General features: G+C 45.1%; 1 protein-coding gene across 1 annotated transcript in view; it reads left to right on the forward strand.

Moving 5' to 3' along the window:
* DNAJC8 (DnaJ heat shock protein family (Hsp40) member C8) overlaps positions 1 to 18993 on the forward strand; it is a 30824-nt gene extending 11831 nt beyond the window's left edge. The window contains 7 exon segments of the mRNA NM_001261054.1: positions 2614 to 2670; positions 6966 to 7032; positions 7532 to 7626; positions 9211 to 9282; positions 13220 to 13311; positions 15083 to 15158; positions 18177 to 18993. Coding sequence (NP_001247983.1) covers positions 2614 to 2670; positions 6966 to 7032; positions 7532 to 7626; positions 9211 to 9282; positions 13220 to 13311; positions 15083 to 15158; positions 18177 to 18299 — 582 coding nt within the window. The 3' untranslated portion in view covers positions 18300 to 18993.
* The last annotated feature ends 6563 nt before the right edge of the window (positions 18994 to 25556 follow it).

Genomic DNA, 25556 nt, shown 5'->3' on the forward strand with positions numbered 1-25556 from the left:
CCACTGTACTCTAGTCTGGGCAACGAAGTGAACTGTCTCAAAAAAAAAAAAAAAAAATTATTTGTTTAAAGAAATGTTGCTTAAGGCCAGGTGTGGTGGCTCACACCTGTAATCCCAGTACTTTGGGAGGCCGAGGCGGGTGGATCATCTGAAGTCGGGAATTCGAGACCAGCCTGACAACATGGAGAAACCCGTCTCTACTAAAAATACAAAATTAGCCAGGCATGATGGCGCATGCCTGTAATCCCAGCTACTCGGGAAGCTGAAGCAGGAGAATCACTTGAACCTGGGAGGTGGAGGTTACAGTGAGCCGAGATCACACCATTGCCCTCCTGCCCGGGCAACAAGAGCGAAACTCCATCTCAAAAAAAAAAAAAAAAAAAAAAAAGAAATCATCTCATCTTCACAAAAAAAGTCTCTAATAAAGTTAGAGCTTAGGAAACTTTAGCCATAGGAAAACAACATTAAGTAACATTATCCAGTATACAGTCCACATGCAAATGGGCCCAGCTGTCCTCAAAATCTCCTTGATGGCTATTTTAGGTTTTTTAAACTCAAGAACCACAGTAACCATTTTACTATCTGTATATATCCCATAACATCATGTTGTAATCCCCAAATACACACAGCAAAATTTATTTTTAAAAAAGAAATCAATCAGGGTTTATGAATTACATTTGGCATGATTAGTTGTAAGCTATAACCTTATCAGAGGCTTTCTTTGTGAGGGTGGGACAATATCTGTTCTTTTTCATTTAGTTTGGGCGCCTTCTGGGATTTGTTGGACTTTGGTTTGCCCCTAGAGATTCCTTTTCCTCAGAACTAGTGGCTTTCCTATGAATATTTTTGTATGAACAGTTACCACCCCTCGTCAGTAAATCTTATGGGACTTGGCTGTTCCTATTGAGTGACTTTCCCAATTCCTTTCTCCCTTGGGAAGGTGTGAGAGTGGGGCTCACTGACTTGAAAATTTTCATTTTCTTGCGCCACCACGCCTGGCTAATTTTGTATTTTTAGTAGAGAGGGGTTTCTGCATGTTGGCCAGGCTTGTCTCAAATGCCTAGCCTCAAGTGGTCTCCCTGCCTTGGCCTCCCAAAGTACTGGGATTACAGGCGTGAGCCACTGCACCTGGCCAGGGAGACCCCATCTCTAAAAAAGTTTTAAAAAGTCACCGGGCATGGTTGTGTGCTCCACGCGCTTACAGTCCTAGTTGCTCAAGAGGCTGAGACCAGAGGCCCACTTGAGCCCCAGAGCTCGAGACTGCAGTGACCTATGATTATGCCACTGCACTCTAGCCTGGGCAACGAAGTGAACTGTCTCAAAAAAAAAAAAAAAATTATTTGTTTAAAGAAATGTTGCTTAAGGCCAGGTGTGGTGGCTCACGCCTGTAATCCCAGTACTTTGGGAGGCCGAGGTGGGCGCATCACCTGAAGTTGGGAATTCGAGACCAGCCTGACAACATGGAGAAACCCCGTCTCTACTAAAAATACAAAATTAGCCGGGCTTGGTGGCGCATGCCTGTAATCCCAGCTACTCGGGAGGCTGAGGCAGGAGAATCTCTTGAACCTGGGAGGAGGAGGTTGCAGTATTGCCCTCCAGGGCAACAAGCACAAAACTCTGTTTTAAAAACAACAACAACAACAAAAAAAAAACAATTGTCATTGCAATGGCTTATGCTTGTAATCCCAGCACTCTGGGAGGCCGAGGTGGGCAGATCACCAGAGGTTGGGAGTTTGAGACCAGCCTGACCAACATGGAGAAACCCCATCTCTACTAAAAATACAAAAAATTAGCCAGGCGTGGTGGCGCATGCCTCTAATCCCAGCTGCTTGGGAGGCTGACGCAGGAGAATCGCTTGAACCCGGGAGGTGGAGGTTGCAGTGAGCCGAGATCGCGCCATTGCACTCCAGCCTGGGCAATAAGAGTGAGACTGTCTCAAAAAAAAAAAAAAAAAAAAAAAGAGTTGTTCCGGCTATTGACTCTATCCTTGCTCTATTGGAATCAGACTTTTCATTTTCTTGCGCCACCACGCCTGGCTAATTTTGTGTTTTTAGCAGAGACGGGGTTTCTCCATGTTGGCCAGGCTTGTCTCAAATGCCTAGGGGTTGGAATCAGACTTTCCTAGAGTGGGCCAGCCATGGTGCACAGGTTCCACAGGTGATTCTAATATTCACTCTGATTGAGAATCATTGGGCCTTGTAAATTATAAAGTGTCCATTGGCCTAATTTTTTTCTTTTTGAGTTATAATGGTTTCTCGACATTTGCAAAAATAAAGGGAGGGAGAAGTTAAACTTTTTTAATGAATGGAGGAGAAATGCAAAATTTTCTCATGTAGAAACGTCTCTGGGTATAAAATAAATTATTATTTTTTCTGATGAAGAGAAAATAAGCGTTATGTTAATTGAGAATCATAAGACAATATAATTGTTATTCTGTTGATTTGATCATTCATATTTCTTTAGCAATTTCTAGAACTGTGTGCCAACCTGTGTTCTGGAACATGAGGTACTATTCTAGATGCTGATTATAATATATATAATTACTGAGCACCTCTTAAATATACATGTAATTTATTTTCACCTTTTTTGTGGTTTTGATTTTGATACTTCCAGGTTCTTCAGATAGATCCTGAAGTTACAGATGAGGAAATAAAAAAGAGGTTTCGGCAGGTACAGTACTATTTCCCTGTTTGAACTTTTTGAAAATGTATGAAGGACATGATTCTTTTACCACTTGCTATTATTGACTTGATATGTTTGGGCCAAAATTTAACTTTTTTTTTAAGGCTGTGTAACTGTTTTGTAAAAAGAGCTCATAATAATATATAAAACCTTAAATTAATGACCATAGCTTACCTATGAATAGAATGAATTTTATATCTAAATAGAATCTCTGCAGCTCCTTAATTAAGAGGGATAAGTATAAAGGAGAATAATAGAGCTTGCATGGAGTTACAACTACCAAACCGTCTGTCTTCTAGGAGGGAACATGTCAAATGATTCATAGCACATTTTTATCTTTAAGACCCCATTCATCTGTAATTTTATCTTTTATTTTTATTCTTATTTTTCAAGACAGAGTCTTGCTCTGTCACCCATGCTAGAGTGTAGTGGCGTGATCTCGGGTCACTGCAACCTCCACCTCCTGGGTTCAAGCGATTCTCCTGCCTCAGCCTCCCAAGTAGCTGGGATTACAAGTGCGTGCCACCACACCCGGCTAATTTTTGTGTGTTTGGTAGAGACAGGGTTTCCCCATGTTGGCCAGGCTGGTCTTGAACTCCTGACCTCAAGTGATCTGCCTGCCTCAGCCCCCCGCAAAATGCTGGGATTACAGGTGTGAGTCACTGCACCTGTCTGTAATTTTATCTTTTGCCAACTTAAATGAATACCCAAGAGTTAACTGGTATAATATAAAGAGTGCTTTTTGAAAGTTCTCCAGGAAAGGAGATCTATACCTTCTGATTCTTGCCCCTTCTTATATTTAATAACTGGAACTACAAAGTTTTAAAATAAACTTAAAAAAAATCCTTCCAGTTTTGACAGCTGAGTAACCCTCCCCCAGCCTTTTTTTCTTAAAATTATTATTATTATTATTTGAGACACGGTCTCACTCTGTCACCTAGGCTGGAGTGCAGTGGTGTGATCTAGGCTTACTGCAACCTCTGCCTCCTGAGTTCAAGCAATCATCCCTCCTCAACCTCCCCAGTAGCTGGGACTACAGGTGTGCATCACCATGCCCAGCTAATTTTTGTGTTTTTTGTAGAGACAGAGTTTCGCCCTCTTGCCCAGGCTGGTCTCAATTCTGGGCTCAAGCGATCCGCTGGCCTCGGCCTCTCAAAGTGCCGTGATTACAGGTATGAGCCACCGCACCTGGCTGCCTTTTTTTCTATGAGTTTAGTAATCATAGTCCCTATAATTTGTCTTTGCAAATTGGATTTTCTGTATATTCCATGTCTTCTAAAAAAACTTTCCTTAGCTTCTTTATATTCTTATGTACTTCATATTTTAATAGGGTCTGACCAGAGCTGAATGTAATTTTCAGCTTCTGCATGAGATTCTTGTTAATATCCAGTGGTGTGCTTGTTTCTTCAGTACAGTAATTTTCCCCATATTGCTGACTCATAGTCATTTTCTGATCTGCAGTTAAGCCAAGATGTTTTTTATCTTGGTCTACGTAATCATATCCCATTATATAACTTTATAGCTTTTTTTCCTTCCTAAGCTCTCTACTCTATACTTATATTTAGCTTTTTTCCTTTTTCTAAAATTTCAAATTTTCTAATATAATCATTACTAATGATTCCCATATTAGTAAGCATTTAAGTTCACAGTCAAAACAACTTTTTATGTAGCTACATAAAGAACTTAATAAGAGTTAAGAACTCTTAATAAATCATTAATATGGACTGATAGTTAAGAGTGTGCATATTGGAGCTATATAACTAGTTTAAATCTTTACTGTACCACTTAACAAGCAGTGTAAACTTGAGCAAGTTACATTCAACCTTTCCGTGTCTGTTACCCCATTTGTAAAATGTAATTATGGTGTCTATCCCATGAGTTTGTTGTAAGGATTTAAATTATGTATTACACAGAAGGCATTTAGAGTAAGTCTTGGTACGTAATGTATCCTCACTATATGCTAACTATTGTCAGCGTGTGTTAGTCTGCTAATTTCTTTACTTGCATGGTTTGTTTCATTCTTATAACAGCCCAATTAGATATAGGTACCTAGTATTATCTCATTTACAGAGCAGGAAGCTGAGGTAGAGATAGGTTAAGTGAGTTGCTCGAGGTTTCATAGCTAGTAGGTGATTGAAGTTGGAATTAGAACCCAGCATAATGGTTCCAGTAATGCTGAACGTAGCGTTAAATTCCCATTGTTGTCATTCCCCAACATAGGTCCCTGGGTTCCAACTAGTTGGTTTCTGTCAGTGACAGTATGTCATGGTTTTTAACTGTGAGTATCTGAATTACCTATGGAAGTTCTTTTTTTTTTTTAGCTGGTTTATTATAAAAATTTTATATAGAAAAAAGAATGGACTAGCACAGTGGCTCATGCCTGTAATCCTGGCACTTTGGGACGTTGAGGCGGGCAGATTGCTTGAGCTCAGGAGTTCGTGACCAGCGTGGGCAATATGGTGAAACCCCGTCTCTACAAAAAACCGGAAACAACAACAACAAAAACCAAAAATTAGCCGGGCGTGATGATGTGTGCCTGTAGTCCCAGCTACTCGGAAGGCTGAGGTGGGAGGATCACTTGAGTCCAGGAGACTGAGGCTGCAGTGAGCTGGGATAGCACCATTGCACTCCAGCCTGGATGATAGAGCAAAACTCTGTCTCAAAAAAAAAAAAAAAAAAGAATGGAACAATGAATATTCATATATCCACCATCTATATTGAACGATTAATTTCATTAAAATACATGTAGTATGTATTTATTTATTTATTTATTGAGACAGAGTCTGGCTCTGTCACCCAGGTTGCAGTATAGTGTTGTGATCTCGGCTCACTGCAGCCTTCACCTCCCGAGTTCAAGTGATTCTCCTGCCTCAGCCTCCTGAGTAGCTGGTATTATAGATGTGTGCCACCGTGACTGCCTAATTTTTGTATTTTCAGTAGAGACGGGGTTTCACCATGTTGGCCAGGCTGGTCTTGAACTCCTGACCTCAAGTGATCTGCCAGCCTCAGCCTCCCAAAGTGCTGGGATTACAGGTGGGAGCCACCACTCCTGGCTGACATTGACTATATATTTAACTATATATTTTTGGCTGGATTATTGTAAAGTAAATTGCAATAAACCATGAGGCTTTACCCCTAAATACTTCAGCACGTACCCTTCCCAAATAAAGGACATTTTCTTGCATAGCCACTTATCCCACCTAACAAAATAAGGGCTAATTCCCTCCGATCATCTGAAACCCAGTCTAATAGAGGTTTACAAAGTGCAGATGCCAAAGACTGACTCAGAAGGTCTGAGTGTGGAAATTAGAATGCTGTTTTTTTTCAGAACCTTCACAGGGTTGGAACACAGCCAGAATGAGAAACTGCTTTAGATTAGAAGTTCTTTTAGGAGAGAGATGATGTCTCATACCTACTTTAGCCACCTTAGTGCTCAGTACAGGTTGAGTATCCTTTATCTGAAATGCTTGAGACTAGAAGTATTTCAGATTTCAATTTTTTTCAGATTTTGGAATATTTGCAGAATGCATAATGGTCGAGCATCCTTAATCCGAAAATTCAAAATGTTCCAATGAGCGTTTCCTTGGAGCATCATGTCAGCACTCAAAAAGTTTCAGATTTTTGAGCATTTTGGATTTGGAGTGCTCAACCTGCATAAGGAACATAATAGGAACTTGATACTTTTCAGTCTCCCTCCTCCCCCAAATTATTACAACATCTTCATAGTGCTAGGCTTCCATTTGTTTTTGTTTTTTTTTCCTGGAGACAGGGTCTCACTTTGTTGCCCAGGCTGGAGCGCAGTGGCACAATCTCAACCTCCCAGGCTCAAGTGATTCTCCCACGTTAGCCTCTAAATAGCTGGGACTACAGGCGACCACGACCACGTCTGACTAATTAAAAAAAATTTTTTTTGTAGAGGTAGCGTCTTGCTATGTTGCTCAGACTGGTCTCGAAGTCCTGGACTTAAGTAATCCTCTCACCTCAGCCTCCCAAAGTGGTGGGATGACAGGCGTGAGCCTCTGTGCCTGGCACGTTTGTTCTCAACTTTGTGATTAAAACCGGAGATGTTTCCTAGTTGTACCTTTACCTTTTGGTGCTTGAATTTTGTTAAAGATCAGTATTTCTAGGCATTTAAAGAGATTTGTTAATTTTTTAAAATGCTTCTTGCTAAGAGTCTCTTTTTGCCATAGGACCTTAGAGCTTTTGGTTGTAATGAGACAGGGCAGGCTGAAAGTTAGTAAATGTTTCTCTTATTGACAACCCCAACTTTTCTCTTATTGTAGTTATCCATCTTGGTGCATCCTGACAAAAATCAAGATGATGCTGACAGAGCACAAAAGGCTTTTGAAGGTATTTGTAAATTTACCTGCTTCTGAGTATTAGATTGTGAATGGCAGGGCCTAACTATTCCTTGTCCTAGATCAAGCAGAGACTGTTGTAGTTTTGTCTTCTGGTCACCAAGAAGCTGTGGTTTTCAGTAGAGCAGTTGCCATTTCAAAGCAGAATGTTTTGTTTAAGAAGTAAACCTTAACTTTGCTTTGTTAAAACTTTTATATGCCAACAAAGACTGTTATTGCCTAGGATCATTTTTTTTCTTTGAACATAAAGAATTTTATCACTGAATTAAATCCAGATGTGGTGCCTTGAGTATATATTTAATTTTTTCCAAGGCTCTCAAGGAAAGTCATTGCTATAGTTGAATGTTTTTTTTTTTTAATTAGTTTAACAATAGTAAATAATTAAAGTAGGGAATGCTTTAGACAGCACAAGTCCATTTACACTGCCTGAGTATAGTTCAGACTTTCAGAGGGTGTTTGCAGAAACAGTTAATTTCAATGTTTTGCATTAGCTGTGGACAAAGCTTACAAGTTGCTACTGGATCAGGAGCAAAAGAAGAGGGCCCTGGATGTAATTCAGGCAGGAAAAGAATACGTGGAACACACTGTAAGTATTTATAGTGCTGCTGTGTTTACAGGAAGTATCAGCAAGCCTTGGGCACCTTGTAGGAGGGTACATATTAACATAGTAATGCCTACTGGCACAACTTGTGGATGCTTATGTGCTCTCCACCACTTTGCTGTGGTGGTCATGAATAGTGTGTGCCTGAAGCTGTAATTCACCCCTAAGAGAAGAACTCAGATGAGGAGTAGCTAGGACACTGCTCCTACCTGTTTCTCTGCCAGTCCTGTGTTGGGGAGAAAGGGTCGTTCTCTCCCTCTCATTGCATATTGCCACTTACTCCATTCTTAGAGTAGAAATATGGAGCAGCCTGTGACCCTTGACTCTTGATTTTTATTCTTGTCCCTGGTGAAGGGTTTGGAACAAGGCTTGTCTAAGGCTAGCAAGAGGATAGGGGTAAACTTTTTTTAAAATATGAGGAGGTTTATGCCCATCTTAATAACAGAGTTGGGAAGAACTCAATTGAAGGAAACTGAGTTGTAGCTGGTATTATTTTTGTTTGCTCTTGAGGGCCTACATAAATCTCCCATGTGATGGGAAATGTCAGTATGGCTTTCCTGAGGTAAGAAAGGTCTTTTAACTTTTTACTTGCTGGGGCAAGAATCTTGAGGCCATTTATAAGAGCTGTTTCAATTGTGATTGGATATGACTTTTCACATGAAGAGCTTTGAAATGTGAAACCGAACTTTATAACCATAGTAATGAATCCAGTTTAGGTGAGGAAAATGGATAAGAAGAGGAGACAAAGGGCCCATAACTACGTCCTGCCGGTCATGTGTTGGAAATGGCACTTGTAGGCCCTATCCTTGTAGAAATAGGAAAAGTGCCTGACAGTTTCTCCTTAAATCATTGTGGTAGTTACCCTTCCTATATCTTTTACCTGTAAGAATGTCATCCTTAGGCTTCCTGACCACAGGGTGGCAGTAGGGCCTTTCTGAGCTTAGAGGGCACTTGGCTTTTGCTGGTATAATAGACTGGTATAATAGTTCATGGAGTAGTGTCATTCTTGTATGAATGGGTATATTTAATTTTTTTTTTTTTAATCTCAGTAGTGACCAAAGTGATAAAAGTATCAGTTAATATGATGTGTGGTTTAGGGAGGTTCCACGGTGAAAATGATCAAGAATGTAGTTATAGAAATGCCAGAAAAACTACTTGGACATAATGCCACAAATTCTGTAGCTTCTTCTAAAACTTGACAAATATATTTTCTTTGCTCTAAACACATAACCACAAGCCAAGAAAGGTAAATTAGTAGTCTGTTTATTTCATCAAAAACGTTTTGGATCTGATGAGTTGGGGACAACCTCCCGTTGGTCCCCTTTCATCTTTCGTTCTTCCTGGTAGATTGGATTTTAGATGAGATTAGAAAACGGACTTGTGGTTCCTAATTGTCCTTGATTCCATTGTTCTTTTGAGGAGGGAGGGGAGGGGCTCATTTTTTTTTTTAATGGAAACTTTTTGCTATACCTGTGCCTACAGAAAGTTACATATATTGTATGTGTACAGCTCAGTGGATATTCTCAAAGCACAGGTGCTCGTCTTTTGATGAAAAAAAATTCTTTTTAGGTGAAAGAGCGAAAAAAACAGTTAAAGAAGGAAGGAAAACCTACAATTGTAGAGGAGGATGATCCTGAACTGGTGAGTTAAATATGGGAAACGCCACTGTATCTTGTGTGACTGAGTCTACGAATTGGTGAGTTACAGAGACAGAAGCCAAAAGAATGATGACTATATGCTATTTCACATTTATTTATTTATTTATTTATTTATTTATTTATTTATTTATTATTTTTGGGACTGAGTTTCACTCTTGTTGCCAGGCTGGAGTGCAATGGCGCAATCTCAGCTCACTGCAACCTCTGCCTCCCAGGTTCAAGCAATTCTCCTGTTTCAGCCTCTCAAGTACCTAGGATTATAGGTGCATGCCCCCACGCCCGGCTAATTTTTGTATTTTTAGTAGAGACAAGGTTTCATCATATTGGTCAGGCTGGTCTCAAACTCCTGACCTCAGGTTATCTGCCCGCCTCTGCCTCCCAAAGTGTTGGGATTACAGGCATGAGCCACCACGCCCGGCCTTATTGTTTTATTTTTTATTTTTTGAGATGAACTTTTACTCTTGTTGCCCAGGCTAGAGTGCAATGGTATGATCTTGGCTCACCGCAACCCCTGCCTCCTGGGTTCAAGTGATTCTGCCTCAACATCCCGAGTAATTGGGATTACAGGCATGCACCACCACGCCCAACCAATTTTGTATTTTTAGTAGAGACGGGGTTTCTCCATGTTGGTCTCAAACTCCTGACCTCAGGTGATCTGTCCGCCTTGGCCTCCCAAAGTGCTGGGATTACAAATGTGATCTACTGTCCCTAGCTGTCACATATTTTTAATTTTAATTTTAATTAATTAATTAATTAATTTTTTGAGAGGGAGTTACACTCTTGTTGCCCAGGCTGGAGTGCAATGGCGTGATCCCGACTTACCGCAACCTCCGTCTCCTGGGTTCAAGCGATTCTCCTGCCTCAGCCTCCCAAGTAGCTGGGATTACTGGCATGCACCACCATGCCCGGCTAATTTTTAGTAGAGACGGGGTTTCTCCATGTTTTTCAGGCTGGTCTCGAACTCCCGACCTCAGATGATCTGCCTGCCTCGGCTTCCCAAAGTGCTGGGATTACAGGCTACAGGCATGAGCCACCGCGCCCAGCCTCCGGCTAATTTTTTTATATTTTTAGTAGAGACGGGGTTTCATCATGTTGGCCAGGCTGGTCTTGAACTTCTTACCTTGGGTGATCCACCTGCCTCGGCCTCCCAAAGTGCTGATATTACAGGTGTGAGCCACCGTGCCTGGCCTCATTTTTATTTTTATTTTATTTTTATTTTTTTTTTTGAGACGGAGTCTCACTCTGTTGCCCAGGCTGGAGTGCAGTGGCCGGATCTCAGCTCACTGCAAGCTCCGCCTCCCGGGTTTACGCCATTCTCCTGCCTCAGCCTCCCGAGTAGCTGGGACTACAGGTGCCCGCCACCTCGCCCGGCTAGTTTTTTGTATTTTTTAGTAGAGACGGGGTTTCACTGTGTTAGCCAGGATGGTCTCGATCTCCTGACCTCGTGATCCGCCCGTCTCGGCCTCCCAAAGTGCTGGGATTACAGGCTTGAGCCACCGCGCCCGGCCTCATTTTTATTTTTTTAAAAAACATTTTATTTGGCTGGGTGCAGTGGCTCACGCCTGTGAGCCCAGCACTTTGGGAGGCTGAGGCGGGCGGATCACGAGGTCAGGAGATCGAGACCATCCTGGCCAACATGATGAAACCCCGTCTCTACTAAAAATACAGAAATTAGCTGGGCATGGTGGCGCATGCCTGTAATACCAGCTACTTGGGAGGCTGAGGCAGGAGAATCGCTTGAACCCGGGAGGCAGAGGTTGCAGTGGGCCAAGATCACGCCACTGCACCCCAGCCTGGCAACATAACAAGACTCCGTCTCAAAACAATAACAACAACAACAAACATTTTATTTGAACTTAAAATGTATAAATATATATTTATTTATGTATTTGAGACAGGGTCTTACTCTGTTGCCCAGGCTAGAGAGCAGTGGTGCGATCTCAGCTCACTGCAACCTCTGCCTCCCAGGTTCAAGTGATTCTCCTGCCTTAGCCTCCTGAGTAGCTGGGATTACAGATGTGCACCATCAAGCCTGGCTAATTATTGTATGTTTAATAGAGACGGGATGTCACCATGTTGCTCAGGCTGATCTCAAACTCCTCACCTCAAGTAATCTGCCCGCCTTGGCCTCCCAAACTGCTGGGATTACAGGTGTGGGCCACCGCACCTGGCCCAGCTTTCTTCAGTTGTTTTTTTTTCCTGATTATAAAAGAACACATGCTAATGATAGAAAATTTGGAAAAAGCAGAGAAATATAAAAAATATAAAATCACCAGTGTCTATCTATCCAGTGTTTGGAGCTTTTAAAGATATTGAGCTATTCATTACAGACTCCTTTATATCTTTGATGTTTGTCTTTATTAGGGACTGGAGTTTGAAGCATTTCTTTTAGTGAGCAGTGTCTAGTAGGTAACAGGATAAAAGAAAAGTCACAGAAATTTAGGGACTTCTTTATTTTCCTTTATCTCCATATGTCACTCTTTGCTCCAGTGTCTGATTTTAGAATTTAGGCACTATTCAATCTGCATGACAGATTACTTTTGTACTTACATGTCTATTTAAGATACATTATATCTGGAGAAAAATATTTAAAGGTAGAATAACATAAGCTCTGTTCTTAACTCTTGAAAATAAAGGATTAAAAACTGGTAGGGAGGGGATTGTAATTTCATTAACTTGGTGTGACATTTACCTTCATTTATTTTTTGGTAATTTTTTTTAGAGCTAGGGTCTCCCTTTGTCACCCCAGCTGGAGTATAGTGGCGTGATCTTAACTCACTGCAGCCTCGACCTCCTGGGCACAAGTGATCCTCCCACCTTAGTGGATATTATACATTCTAATAATAACCTCTGGTGGCACATACCTATAATCTGAGTGCTTTGGGGGCTGAAGTGGGAGGATCTTTTCAGCCTAGGAGTTTGAGGCTGTAGTGAGCTATGATCACACCACTGCACTCTAGCCTGGGTGACAGATTGAGACAAAAACAATAATAATAAATAATAATAGCTTCTGTTCCTATCTTTGTAAGACTACCATGTAATATAATTTTTTTTTTTTTTTTTTTTTTTAAAGAGATAGAGTCTTGCTCTGTTGTCCAGGCTGGAGTGCAGTGGCATAGTAATGGCTCACTACAGCCTTGACCTCCTGAGCTCAAGCAGTCCTCCCACCTCAGCCTCCTGAGTAGCTGGGACTACAAGTGTGTGTAGCCATACCTGGTTAATGTTTTATTTTTAATATTTTTTTAGAGATGGGATCTCACTATGTTGCTCAGGGTGGTCTCAGACTCGAGGACTTAAGTGATCCTCCTGCCTCCCCCTGTTGAAATGCTGGATCTACAAATATGCACCACCATGCCCTGCTAATTTTTGTTTGATTTTGAGATGGGAGTTTCGCTCTTGTTGCCCAGGCTGGAGTGCAATGGCATGATCGTGGCTCGCTGCAACCTTCGCCTCCTAGGTTCAAGTGATTCTCCTGCCTAAGTCTCCCGAGTAGTTGGGATTACAGGCACACACCACCATGCCTGGCTAATTGTTATATTTTTAGTAGAGACGGAGTTTCTCCATGTTCAGGCCAGGCTGGTCTTGAACTCTTGACCTCAGGTGATCTGCCCTCCTTGGCCTCCCAGAGTGCTGGGATTACAGGTGTGAGCCACCACTCCTGGCCTGCGCACTAGTTTAAATAAATTTTTTTTTGTAGCGGTAGAGTTTCACTATGTTGCCCAGGCTAGTCAATCTGTTAGCCTCAAGCGATTGTCCTTCCTTAGCCTCCCAAAGTGTTGGAATTACGGGTGTGAGCCACTGTGCCCAACCTGTGCCAGGTTTTAATCTGCTTTATCTTGGGCTCCAAGTGAAAGTACATGGTTCAAATTGCTGGTAAAAATATTTACTCTGATTTTCTTTTGTTCTTGATTTTCTCGTAGTTCAAACAAGCTGTATATAAACAGACAATGAAACTCTTTGCTGAGCTGGAAATTAAAAGGAAAGAGAGAGAAGCCAAAGAGATGCATGAAAGGTACATATCAGTATATTCATTTTAAACCATATTTAAATCCCTAGATTAACTAACATTGGTCTTTGGTGATTTTTCTAATGAAGGAATTATGTGGCATATCATTTAAGAGACTATAAAAATAGTTACCAAAAAACAATCAAGCTTTTGTTATTTTTTTTGTTTTTTGTTTTTTGTTTTGAGTTGGAGTCTTGCGCTGTCACCCAGGCTGGAGTGCAGTGGCGCGATCTCGGCTCACTGCAAGCTCCACCTCCCGGGTTCACGCCATTCTCCTGCCTCAGCCTCCAGAGTAGCAGTCCCTACAGTAGCAAGGACTAGTTTTTTTGTATTTTTTTAGTAAAGACAGAGTTTCACCGGGTTAGCCAGGATGGTCTCGATCTCCTGACCTCGTGATCCCCCCGTCTCGGCCTCCCAAAGTGCTGGGATTACAGGCTTGAGCCACCGCGCCTGGCCACAATCAAGCTTTTGAATCACCAGGGTAGTAAGTTTTTTTTCCTTTGACTTTTGGGAATTACTGACTAGCTCTGTCCTTAGGGAGTGTATTTTTTATTTATTTTTTTGATACAGTCTTGCTCTGTCGCCAGGCTGGAATGCAGTGGGGCAGTCTTGGCTCACTGCAATCTCCACCTCCTAGGTTCTAGCAGTTCCCCTGCCTCAGCCTCCCAAGTAGCTGGGACTACAGGTGTATGCCACCATGCCCGGCTAATGTTTTGTATTTTAGTAGAGATGGGGTTTCACCATGTTGGCCAGGATGGTCTCGATCTCCTGACCTTGTGAACCACCTGCCTCGGCCTCCTAAAGTGCTAGGGTTACAGGCGTGAGCCACCGCACACTCTCAGGGAGATTATTTATAATCAAGAGCCTTATGTGTGTTCTTCCTGACGTCCTGGAGTGAAATAAGCAGCTGTTAAGGCCACTGTTACTGAGGCCAGAACCTTTTGTGGGACTAGTGGCTGCAGCTTTGGTGAGTGTATAGTACTGTATAGTGTCATCGGTAACAAAATGTTTAATGTTCTAAAATATGATTTCTCTTGAACATCAGAAATGTTAGAGTTTTGCTCTTGTTGCCCAAGCTGGAGTGCAGTGGTGCAATCTCAGCTCACTGCAACCTTCACCTCCTGGGTTCAGGTGATTCTCCTGCCTGAATTCTCCTGCCCAGCTAATTTTTACATTTTTAATAGAGACGGGGTTTCACCATGTTCATCAGGCTGGTCTCGAACTCCTGACCTCACGTGATCCACCCACCCCAGCCTCTCAAAGTGCTGGGCTTACAGGTGTGAGCCACTATGTCCGGCCGAGTTTTGTTTCTCTATGTATTTTATATTGTTGTTTGGTATGTACCAGTAACTAAAATTTGCTAGTTGAGGTTGTGTGAAATGTCTTAGTTTTGGGATAGGGTTTTGTCCAGAGATCTTAAGAACTTTGGGTTTATAATGGTCATTCTGCTGAAGTAAGGTGGCCTGTGTTCTCGACATAGCTTTGTCACTGAAACAGCCCAAAACCTCACATTGCTCTTGGCTGGGCTTTGGTTACTTTATCTGTGTAACAGAGATATTTATGTCTTTCCCCACAGCCATGCCCACAGTCTGATCTGCGTGTTTTAGAATGAGACATTCATGAAAATACTTTGAGCCCTTTCCAGACAGCCATCTTTGTAGACTTCTAGGGGAACTTATTTACTATATATGCTTGCTTCTGTGGGGAGATGCCATCTTGTATGGTTAATTCAGTCTATAAGTATCATATAAATAATATGATCTGGTTTTCCTCCTAGGAAACGACAAAGGGAAGAAGAGATTGAAGCTCAAGAAAAAGCCAAACGGGAAAGAGAGTGGCAGAAAAACTTTGAGGTAAATTTCTTTTTTTTTTTTTTTTTTTTTTTTTTTGAGACGGAGCCTCGCTCTGTCGCCCAGGCTGGAGTGCAGTGGCCTGATCTCAGCTCACTGCAAGCTCCGCCTCCCGGGTTCACGCCATTCTCCTGCCTCAGCCTCCCGAGTAGCTGGGACTACAGGCGCCCGCCACCTCGCCCGGCTAGTTTTTTGTAGTTTTAGTAGAGACGGGGTTTCACTGTGTTCACCAGGATGGTCTCGATCTCCTGACCTTGTGATCCACCCGTCTCGGCCTCCCAAAGTGCTGGGATTACAGGCTTGAGCCACCGTTTGAGGTAAATTTCTAAGGTGGCCAGGGATTCTAATTCCAGAATAAGGCAACTTGGTTCCTGCGGCACTCCCAGGACTGAGTTGGGTAGTCAGAGGGAAGTGGGATATGTGGGGAAGAGTGGGAGCTGTGAAGAATGAGATTGGTCTTGGCTCAGCCTCCTGTAAACTCTGTAGCCTTGGCAAGGGCAATGAGGATCCCGGAATGGCTTTTTAAAAAATTATTACTATTTTTTTTTTTTTTTGAGACAAGAGTCTCGCTCTGTTGCCCAGGCTGGAGTACAGTGGCGCTATCTCGGCTCACTGCAATCTCCGCCTCCCGGGTTCACGCCATTCTCCTGCCTCAACCTCCCGAGTAGCTGGGACTACAGGCGCCTGCCACCACGCCTGGCTAATTTTTTTGTTTTTTTAGTAGAGACAGGGTTTCACCACGTTAGCCAGGATGGTCTCGATCTCCTGACTTCGTGATCCGCCCGCCTCTGCCTCCCAAAGTGCTGGGATTACAGGCGTGAGCCACCGCGCCCAGCCTAAAAAATTATTTTTTAAAATTATTGTTTTTTTTTTTTTTTTTTTTTTGAGACGGAGTCTTGCTCTGTGCCCCAGGCTGGAGTGCAGTAGCGCGATCTTGGCTCACTGCAAGCTCCGCCTCCCGGGTTCACGCCATTCTCCTGCCTCAGCCTCCCGAGTAGCTGGGACTACAGGCGCCTGCCACCTCGCCCGGCTAATTTTCTTGTATTTTTAGTAGAGACGGGGTTTCACCATGTTAGCCAGGATGGTCTCGATCTCCTGACCTCGTGATCCGCCCGTCTCGGCCTCCCAAAGTGCTGGGATTACAGGCTTGAGCCACCGCGCCCGGCCAATTATTGTTTAATTTATTTTTACAGCACACTAACAGTTTGACCCTGAATGGTTTTTTAGATTGTAGTAGGCACAGCTGCCCAGTGGGCTCAAGAAAAATGGATTGCACTTTTAATTTAGGGGGTAAACATAGAGTATTGCCCTGCTTGGAGATCTGTTAGTAGACACTGAAGTTCTTGTGGCCCCAGTGTCCTGCCTACAGAAAGAGTTAGAACTTTTGAACTTGACTCTTCTTTGACACCCTGGTTATATCCTTCAGGTGGCTGGCCAGAAGGATTGTGGCAACATTTGGTCTTTTCTTCTATAGGATTTAGGACTCATGGTTAGGGGCTGGCTAATCAGAGTTGATGACTTTGTTTCTGTTCCACTTTATGTATGGAAAGAGAAAAAATGGTAATGAGGTAGAGGTCCTAGTGGCCATCCCTACACAACTGGCTAGGCATTGTACTGGCTTTGGAGCAGCCATCCAAGTTTTGGGGGGCAGCAGAAAGATGTAGTGGAAAGAGTAGCTGTACTGCTAGCTCTATGGCTTTGAGAAAATCATTTAACCTTTTTGAGCCTCAGTGTTATTTGTGAAGCACTGGTATCAGTACACACCATAGTCGGGTTTGGGGAAGATTAGAAATACCATATGCTGTCCAGGCACGGTGGCTTACGCCTGAAATCCCAGCACTTTGGTAGGCCGAGGCGGGTGGATCACGAGGTCAGGAGATCGAAACCATCCTGGCTAACGTGGTGAAACCCTGTCTCTACTAAAAATACAAAAAATTAGCCAGGCCTTGTGGCGGGCGCCTGTAGTCCCAGCTACTCGGGAGGCTGAGGCAGGAGAATGGGATGAAGCCGGGAGGTGGAGGTTGCAGTGAGCTGAGATCACGCCACTGCACTCCAGCCTGGGCGACAGAGCAAGACTTCATCTTACCATCTCACAAAAAAAAAAAAAACAAAAAAAGAAATACCATATGCTAAACGTCTATCCTTGAGGTCCCAAGAAATAGGGCCTCGGTGTTGTGATGATTATTACTCATTTTGTCCTCCTCTTCCAACCTGCAGCTCATCCTGCTTTCTAGGGGTGCTGTGACACTTTCTCAGGCCCATGGGAGTAGGAAGAAAGCTCTGTTCTACTCTTTTTTTTTTTTTTTTTGAGACGGAGTTTCGTTCTTGTTGCTCAGGCTGAAGTGCAATGGTGTGATCTCGGCTCACTGCAACCTCCGCCTCCTGGATTCAAGTGATTCTCCTGCCTCAGCCTCCCAAGTAACTGGGATTACAGGCATGCGCCACTGTGCCTGGCTAAGTTTTTATATTTTTAGTAGAGATGGGGTTTCTCCATGTTGGTCAGGCTGGTCTCGAACTCCCAACCTCAGGTGATCCACCTGCCGTGTGAGCCACCATGCCCAGCCTATGCTACTCTTTTTTCTTTTTTTCTTTCTTTTTTTTTGATATGAAGTCTCGCTCTTGTTGTCCAGGCTGGAGTGCAGTGGCCTGGTCTTGGCCCACTGCAACCTCTGCCTCCCAGGTTCAAGCGATTCTCCTGCCTCAGCCTCCTGAGTAGCTGGGATTGCAGGCACCTGCCACCATGCCTGGCTAATTTTTGTATTTTTATTAGAGACAGGGTTTCACCATGTTGGCCAGGCTGGTCTTGAACTCCTGACCTCAGGTGATCTGCCCGCCTCGGCCTCCCAAAGTGCTGGGATTATAGGTATGAGCCACTGCGCCTGGCCAGCTCTATTCTACTCTTGGATTATTCCAGGGGACTGAACTGAGCTGGGCTACAGGAGGGTGGATGGATGGCAGAGCAGGTTTAGGCCTTTCCACTCGTTAAGTGGTCTCCTCACCTCAAACTTCTTTTGTACTTAGGAAAGTCGAGATGGTCGTGTGGACAGCTGGCGAAACTTCCAAGCCAATACAAAGGGGAAGAAAGAGAAGAAAAATCGGACCTTCCTGAGACCACCAAAAGTAAAAATGGAGCAGCGTGAGTGACCACCCAGGTCACAGGCACAGAACCTTCCCCCTGCTATCTCCCTTCCTGCTTCGAAGGACTCATTCTTTCCTCCCACTTCCACCCCAAGATAGAGTAGTATTTGCTTTTTAGTCCATTTTGTTTTCAATACAATTTAATATTGATCAGAGTAATTCTTTTGTACATTGAAATGAGGGGCTTGGTTTAAAAAAAGACCTTCCCCTCTCCCTGCCCCTAGAACAACCAGGATTGGAAGGTGCCACCATTGGTGCTGCCTTCTCTTCCCACAGCCTGTAACTCAGTGTTTTGTACTTCACTGAATTGTGATGGTTAGAAACTTCGTGGATAGTTTGTGGAAATCATCCATTAAACATACTGCTTAAAATGGTGTTGCTGTGACTTCAGAGACAAGCCTGGAAGGGGCACCTTAGGAAGCCCCTTCGCTTCAGTTGCTCGCTTCTGGGTGTGCTCCCTTTGAAGGCCCAGATGAGACAGGGAACACTTGTGGGCACACAGAGCGGCATCTGATGCCCTGATGCCCTGTGGTGTTTGGCATGTGCCCCCGTCTACTGACCAATCAGCGTGGCATGAGGTCCACGCCACCCAAACCTTTCACTTTCCAAAGAGCTAGCCGTCCTCCACCCAGTACCATGTCCTAGCCTGTCTGCATTTGTTAGTGGTAATATTCTTTATGTATAATAAATTTTTATACCCAAGCCATTGATGTACTCTTCCTTGTACTCTCCCTTGTGGGTCCCTTATCTGGCTTGGCCCAACCCCAAAATGCTTTGGGGTTGGACAGACCTGGCTGAACCTTAGTTTCTTCATCTACAAAATGGGAATATAAATTACTGTGGCAGCTTTTAGGGAGGATTTGCCATGGCATATACAAGGTAGCTACCACAGTGCTCCTTGGGTATTGCCCATATACTATTATTTCTGTGTAAAATGAAGATACTGATTGTTTTGAGGATTAAATGAAGTAATATATGAAAGCGTCCAGCTCATAGTCTATGCCTAGACGTCCTGCTTGCTTTCAGGGACGGAATCAGCCCTTGGGAGGGGCCTAAAGTGAGAAGTGGAAAGGTGACACTTGAAATGTGAAGATAAAGGAAACTAGGTGACTCAAAACTAGACTTTGCTTTTTGCAATGTCTTGTAGATGAGTAAACAGGCACCATGACTACGAAAGGCACCGTGTCTTTTAGTATCATGAGAAGTGCAACTTTCCTTTCTCTGTGGGAGAGGACAGAGGCTTGGGTGTCTTACTGTCCTTCCAAGTACAGCTGAGCACGTCCAAACCACACATGAAGTAGAGCACAGAGGTGGGTGGGTGGGTGGGTAGGTGTGCCTCTGGCTAAACTGGACCAAGGCAGAGGAAGGAAATGTTTAGTTGCCCTGCAAAAGTGATACATGCCGTGAGGTAATGCAGGCTGTCCTGCCAAGGGGGCCAGTGATTATCTTTTCTAGCCAGGCAAAGCAAAGCGACCCCCATTTCAGTCCAGGATGTGGGTGCACACACCCCTTCCTTAGAGATTAAGTGGTGGTTGTTCAGTTCAGCCATCTACAAACTTACCTTTACCCTCAAGGAGGCTGTGCCAGCAATTAGCTATGGGTATTAGTTCTCACACTGCTATGAAGAACTACCTGAGACTGGGTAGTTTATAAAGAAAAGAGGTTTAATTGACTCATGGTTTTGCAGGCTGTACAGGAAGCATGGCTGGGGAGGCCTCAGGAAACTTAGAGTTGTGGCAGAAGGTGAAGAGGAAGGAGGCACGTCTTACCTGGCCAGAGCAGGAGGAAGAGGGCACAGGGAGAGGTGCTATACACTTTTAAACAACCAGATCTCACTATCACGAGATACTGATAGACAAGGAGGACTCACTATCCCAAGAACAGCAAAGGGGGCGGCCCTTATGATCCAATCACCTCTTATCAGGTCCCTCCTCCAACATGGGGGATTACAACTAGGCATGAGATTGGGGCGGGGACACAAATCCAAATCATGTCAGGTGTGTTTATTCATTGAACAAATGTGCTGGTTTAGAAATAAAATGGTGAACACCGCAGGACCCCTGTTGCCTGCCTCACAGCTGGGGCACATGGGCAAGGAGACTGTGTCCACTGCTCTGAGAAGGGGGCCCTTGATCTCATTTTTAGCAGCCAGGGAATGTTTCCTGGAGAAAGTGGCCCTTTTAAAAGCTGGAACCCAGGGGCTGATGCATCAGTTAGGAATGTTTTGGCTGTAAGGAACAACTGGCAAAAAGAGGAATATTTTACTTCCATAAGTGGAGACGGGGTTTCAGGGATTGTTCATGGTGGAATCATTCAGTAATACCTCCAAGGAAACAGGCTCTTGCTATGCTTCTCCGTCCTCTCTGGAGGGTTTGGCATCTCACAGTTGCAAGAAGGTTCTAGCACCACATCTTATAACAACTACCAAACAGAAATAAATCATCCAGGAAGCAAGATTTTTCCCAGAAGATGTCACTGGTTAGAAAATGGGTCACATGGACACCCCTTGGTAAGTTTGGCTGGGAGAGCTGTGAAGAACAGACGGGCAATACACCAAGCCTTCCTCCTTGGGACTGGGCACATGTTTCCAATAAAAGTTGGTAAAGATGAAAGAATTCCTGCTGGAAAGGCCGGGCGCAGTGGTTCATGCCTGTAATCCCAGCACTTTGGGAGGCCAAGGCGGGTAGATCACGAGGTCAGGAGATAAGACATCCTGGCTAACACGGTGAAACCCTGTATCTACTAAAAATACAAAAAATTAGCCGGACGTGGTAGCAGGCGCCTGTAGTCCCAGCTACTCGGGAGGCTGAGGAAGGAGAATGGCGTGAACCTGGGAGGCGGAGCTTGCAGTGAGTCAAGATCGCACCACTGCGCTCCATCCTGGGCGACAGAGTGAAATTCCACCTCGAAAAAAAAAAAGAATGCCTGCTGGAAACAATGAACAGTGTCTGGCACAGAAGGGGTGGGACTTGAGGGAAAGGTGTTTCAGTCAGAGGGAATGGCGTGTGCAAAGGCCCAGAGGGTAAGAGAATAGCCCATTCATGGGACTGAACAACATTTGTTATGCCTGGAGCACAGACGTGAGGTGAGATGAGACCAGGGAGATCATAATGGCATATTGAGGAATTTGGGTTTCGGTCAGTACATCCTATTTTCCTAGATGGACCAAAGTTTTCCTACTTCCTTTCTGGCGCATTTTAGTGACAGACCCACTGGACAGATCAGCAATGGTCCCAGCCCATTCTCATAACCCTGCTTGGAGCAATCTCTGTGATGACCTGGCTGGGGAGCGGGGTGTGTGCTGGGCATTGACTTGAGGCAGTACAGTCAAGACTGGCCTCCAAGGCAGGGCTGTGGCTATGGCAGTGCCATCCTCTCCCACCCCTTCATCCACAAATAGGTTAAGGGGCACTCTCTAGGTAGGGAAGGCTTGCTGGAGGAGTGCCAGGGCCCAGAGAAAAATGAAAAGCTGGATGAGCCACTTTTCTTGTTTTCTGTAAATAATGGAGCAGATAGGCTCCCCAGCTGTGGAGTTGGCTGGCAAGAGGACCTTTGTGGACAGAGGTGAGGTGGAAGGAGCCAGCCAGGTATGGTTAGAAACCCAGCATGTGGGCCGGTAACATCAACTCTGAGCCTCAGCATCCTAGTATGTAAAGTGGGAATTGCACCTTTAAAATGAAGTGTAGGCCGGGCATGGTAGTTCACGCCTGTAACCCAGGCACTTTGAGAGGCTGAGGCAGGCGGATCACTAGAGGTCAGGATTTTGAGACCACCCTGGCCAACATAGTGAAACCTCGTCTCTATTAAAAATATAAAAATTAGCTGGGCATGGTGGCACAGGTGTGGTGGCACGTGCTTGTGTCCCAGCTACTTGGAAAACTGAGGCAGGAGAATCACTTTAACCCGGGAGGTGGAGGTTGCAGTGAGCCAAGATCTTGTGCCACTGCACTCCAGCCTGGGCGACAGAGAGAGACTCCGTCTCAAAAAAAAAAAAAAAAAAAAAAAAAAAGATTTGTAACCACTGAAAGAAAGCATCAGTTGTTGCCTTTGGCATTCCAGTCACCTGAACCCCCACACCCTATGGCTGTGGCTTCTCAGCTGCTTCCTGGAGCAGCCACAGCCAGCTTCACTTTCTGGCCCCTCCCGCTTCCCTGGGGCCCCAGTGGCAGTAGGAGGAAGTGTGTGGGACGTTGTGGATGGGTCTGGGCCTGCTCTGAGGGTGGAACCTCAAGGAAACAGGATTTGCCCCTCTCCATTTCCTTCCCCCTCTCCCCAACCTCAATCTAGCACATCTGGATCATCTGCCCCTTGCTGGAGGTTATCAGTGCTTCTCACATTAGAATTGGGGCTCAGAGCTCGACAAGGGCACTGTGAAATGAGTGTAAAAGGGACGTGAAGTCACCCACCTCCTTGAGTTTTCTGCTCTGCCACTCATTAGCCTCGTGTCTCTGGCAATTCATTTCCCCTCTCTGGACTTTAGCTGCCTCGTCTGGTAAAATGAGGGTAAAAACACCTTCTGCATTCCTGTTCTGCAAACCAGTGAGATTCTGTTCATGATAAAAAGCAAAAGGAGGCAAACCCTCCAAATGGAGACAATATGCCTGCATGTGGCATCAGACAGACTGGAGTTTGAATCCTGACTCTACTGTGTGTGTTATATCCTGAGGGTTGAGGTCAGGGAAGCCAGTGCCCGGCACGGCGGGGTGCACAGTGGCTATTCCTCCCTGCCCTACTCCTGCTGGTTGTTCCCTGCTTTAACAAAGGGATGAAAGAGCTGAAGATTGAGGACACACCTGGGAAGCTTGTTAAAAAGACATTTCCTTTTTTTTTTTTTTTTTTTGAGACAGGGTCTTTCTTTGTTGCCCAGGTGGCAGTGCAGTGGCACGATAATCATGGCTCACTGCTGCCTCAACCTCCCGGGCTCAAACTATCCTGCCTCAGCCTCCTGAGTAGCTGTGACCACAGGTGTGCACCACCATGCCTCACTAATGTTTTAATTTATTTTTTGTAGAGACGAGGTCTGTGTTGCTCAGGCTCGTCTCGAACTCCTGAGTTCAAGCAATCCTCCCACCTCAGCCTCCTACAGTGCTAGGATTATAGGCATAAGCCACTGCACCTGGCCTATAAGAACATTTTCTGATCTCCCTGAAGGTTCTGATTCAGGGTAGGGTATGTGTGTGTGTGGTAGGGAGACAGACAGCTGGATCTTTAACAAGCTCCCAACTTCACCTAGCCAGGGCTGAAGTCATCAGGCAGGGACAGCCAGTCCTCCAAGAGGTGGGGGGTGGGTGGAGCTTAGGGTTCTGTCAGTGATGCCATTATTCTAACCACACACCTGTGGCTCAGCGGGGCTGCCAGTCCCCTGGTGGGAGATAGGCAAGCGTAGCTAGAAACAGCCTCTGAAGGACTGGACTCTCCTCTCCTTGGCTTCCTCCGGAGTCCCTCCAAGCCTGTATTGCTCTATGGGCTGCTACCTTGCAGTCGCCTTGGTGCTTGTTAAATTTCACTTCCTGGCCCCATCACCAGCCCTGCTGTATCAGAATCTTTCTTTTTTTTTTTTTTTTTTTTTGAGACGGGTTCTTGCTCTGTCACCGAGGCTGGAGTGCAGTTGTGAGATCATGGCCCACTGCAGCCTCAATCTCCTGGGCCGGAGCGATCCTCCTACCTCAATCTCCCAAACAGCTGGGACTACAGGTGCAAACTACCACACCTGGCTAATTTTTTTTCTTGGTAGAGATGGGGTCTGGATTTGTTGCCCAGGCTGGTCTCAAACTCCTGGTCTCAAGTGATGCTCTGCCGCAGCCTCCCACAATGATGAGATTACAGACATACACCACCACGCCTGGCCTACCTTTATTTAATTAATTTATTTTATTTTATTTTTTTGAGATGGAGTCTCACTCTTGTCACCCAGGCTGGAGTGCAATGGTGCAATCTCAGCTCACTGCAACCTCAGCCTCCTGGGTTCAAGCAATTCTCCTGCCTCAGCCTCCCAAGTAGCTGGGATTACAGGCACTCGCCACCACGCCTGGCTAATTTTTGTATTTTTAGTAGAGATGGGGTTTCACCATGTTGATCAGGCTGGTCTTGACCTCCTGACCTCGGGTGATCCACCCACCTCAGCCTCCCAAAGTGCTGGGATTACAGGCGTGAGCTGTGCCCGGCTAAAACTTTATTTTTAACAAGTTCTCCAACTGAGTCTGATGTGAGGAAAGGAATTGATCTCTAACCCTGGGACACTCGACAGGAGCTTGGGTAAATAAAGTGATTTTCATTTACTGAACTCCTGGTATGTACCACTCATCATGCTAAGTGTGAGGAAGGGAGTATGTGTTGCTGTTACAGACTCAGGAAACAGGCTCAGAGAACATTCACTGCAGGGCTCAAGCTGAGGACCAGCGGTGATGATTAAACCCTGATCTGGCAGATTCTTAGAGTTGGCATTTGAGAATGTCCACCTATGCCTTGGCCCAGTTTGCTTTCCTCTGTGCCCTGACACCTCTGCTCCCTGCTAAGCCCAATATTTTGGTTGTGGTGGAGGGTGGTGGGGAGAGGTATTAATAGAAATAGAGTAACTTTCAGTGCAGAATGTGCAAAGCTGGAGCCCCGGGTGCAGTCGTAGAGGTTTTTGCCAGAACTCTGGTCCTTTGCCTTGGTCAGACAAGGGACTCCTCAGTGCAAGGGTTTGTCTTCTCCCTCAGCCTGGTGGCTATGGAGACAGGGATGGCTTTATCTCCCTCTCAGCCGGATATGGCTTCAGAAGGCAGAATCTTCTCTTTTCTAAAGGCTAGGCATTTCTGAAGGCAGGTCTGTCTCCTCTTCTGTTGAGGGCACCTGTAGGCAGGGCTTTGTCACACATTGTACTGGCCTCCTGTGGGCAAACTGGCTGTGTGTCCCCTAGACAGGAGTGCCTTTTGAAAGCCGCTTTGGGTCTTTTTCATCAACTTGGGGCTCACTGGATTCAGGGCTGTACCCACTGAAGCCCGGGCTCCTGAGGGCAGGGCTGTGTCCCCATCTCCCCCAGGCTGGGGACTCCTGAGGACAGGGCTGTGTCCCCATCTCCCCCAGGCTGGGGACTCCTGAGGACAGGGCTGTGCCGCATCTCCCCCAGGCTGGTGGCTCCTGAGGACAGGGCTGTGTCCCCATCTCCCCCAGGCTGGGGACACCTGAGGGCAGGGCTGTGTCCCCATCTCCCCCAGGCTGGGGACACCTGAGGGCAGGGCTGTGTCCCCATCTCCCCCAGGCTGGCAGCTCCTGAGGGCA

Source organism: Macaca mulatta, chromosome 1 (assembly GCF_049350105.2).
Source record: "Macaca mulatta isolate MMU2019108-1 chromosome 1, T2T-MMU8v2.0, whole genome shotgun sequence".
Classification (NCBI taxonomy): domain Eukaryota; kingdom Metazoa; phylum Chordata; class Mammalia; order Primates; family Cercopithecidae; genus Macaca; species Macaca mulatta.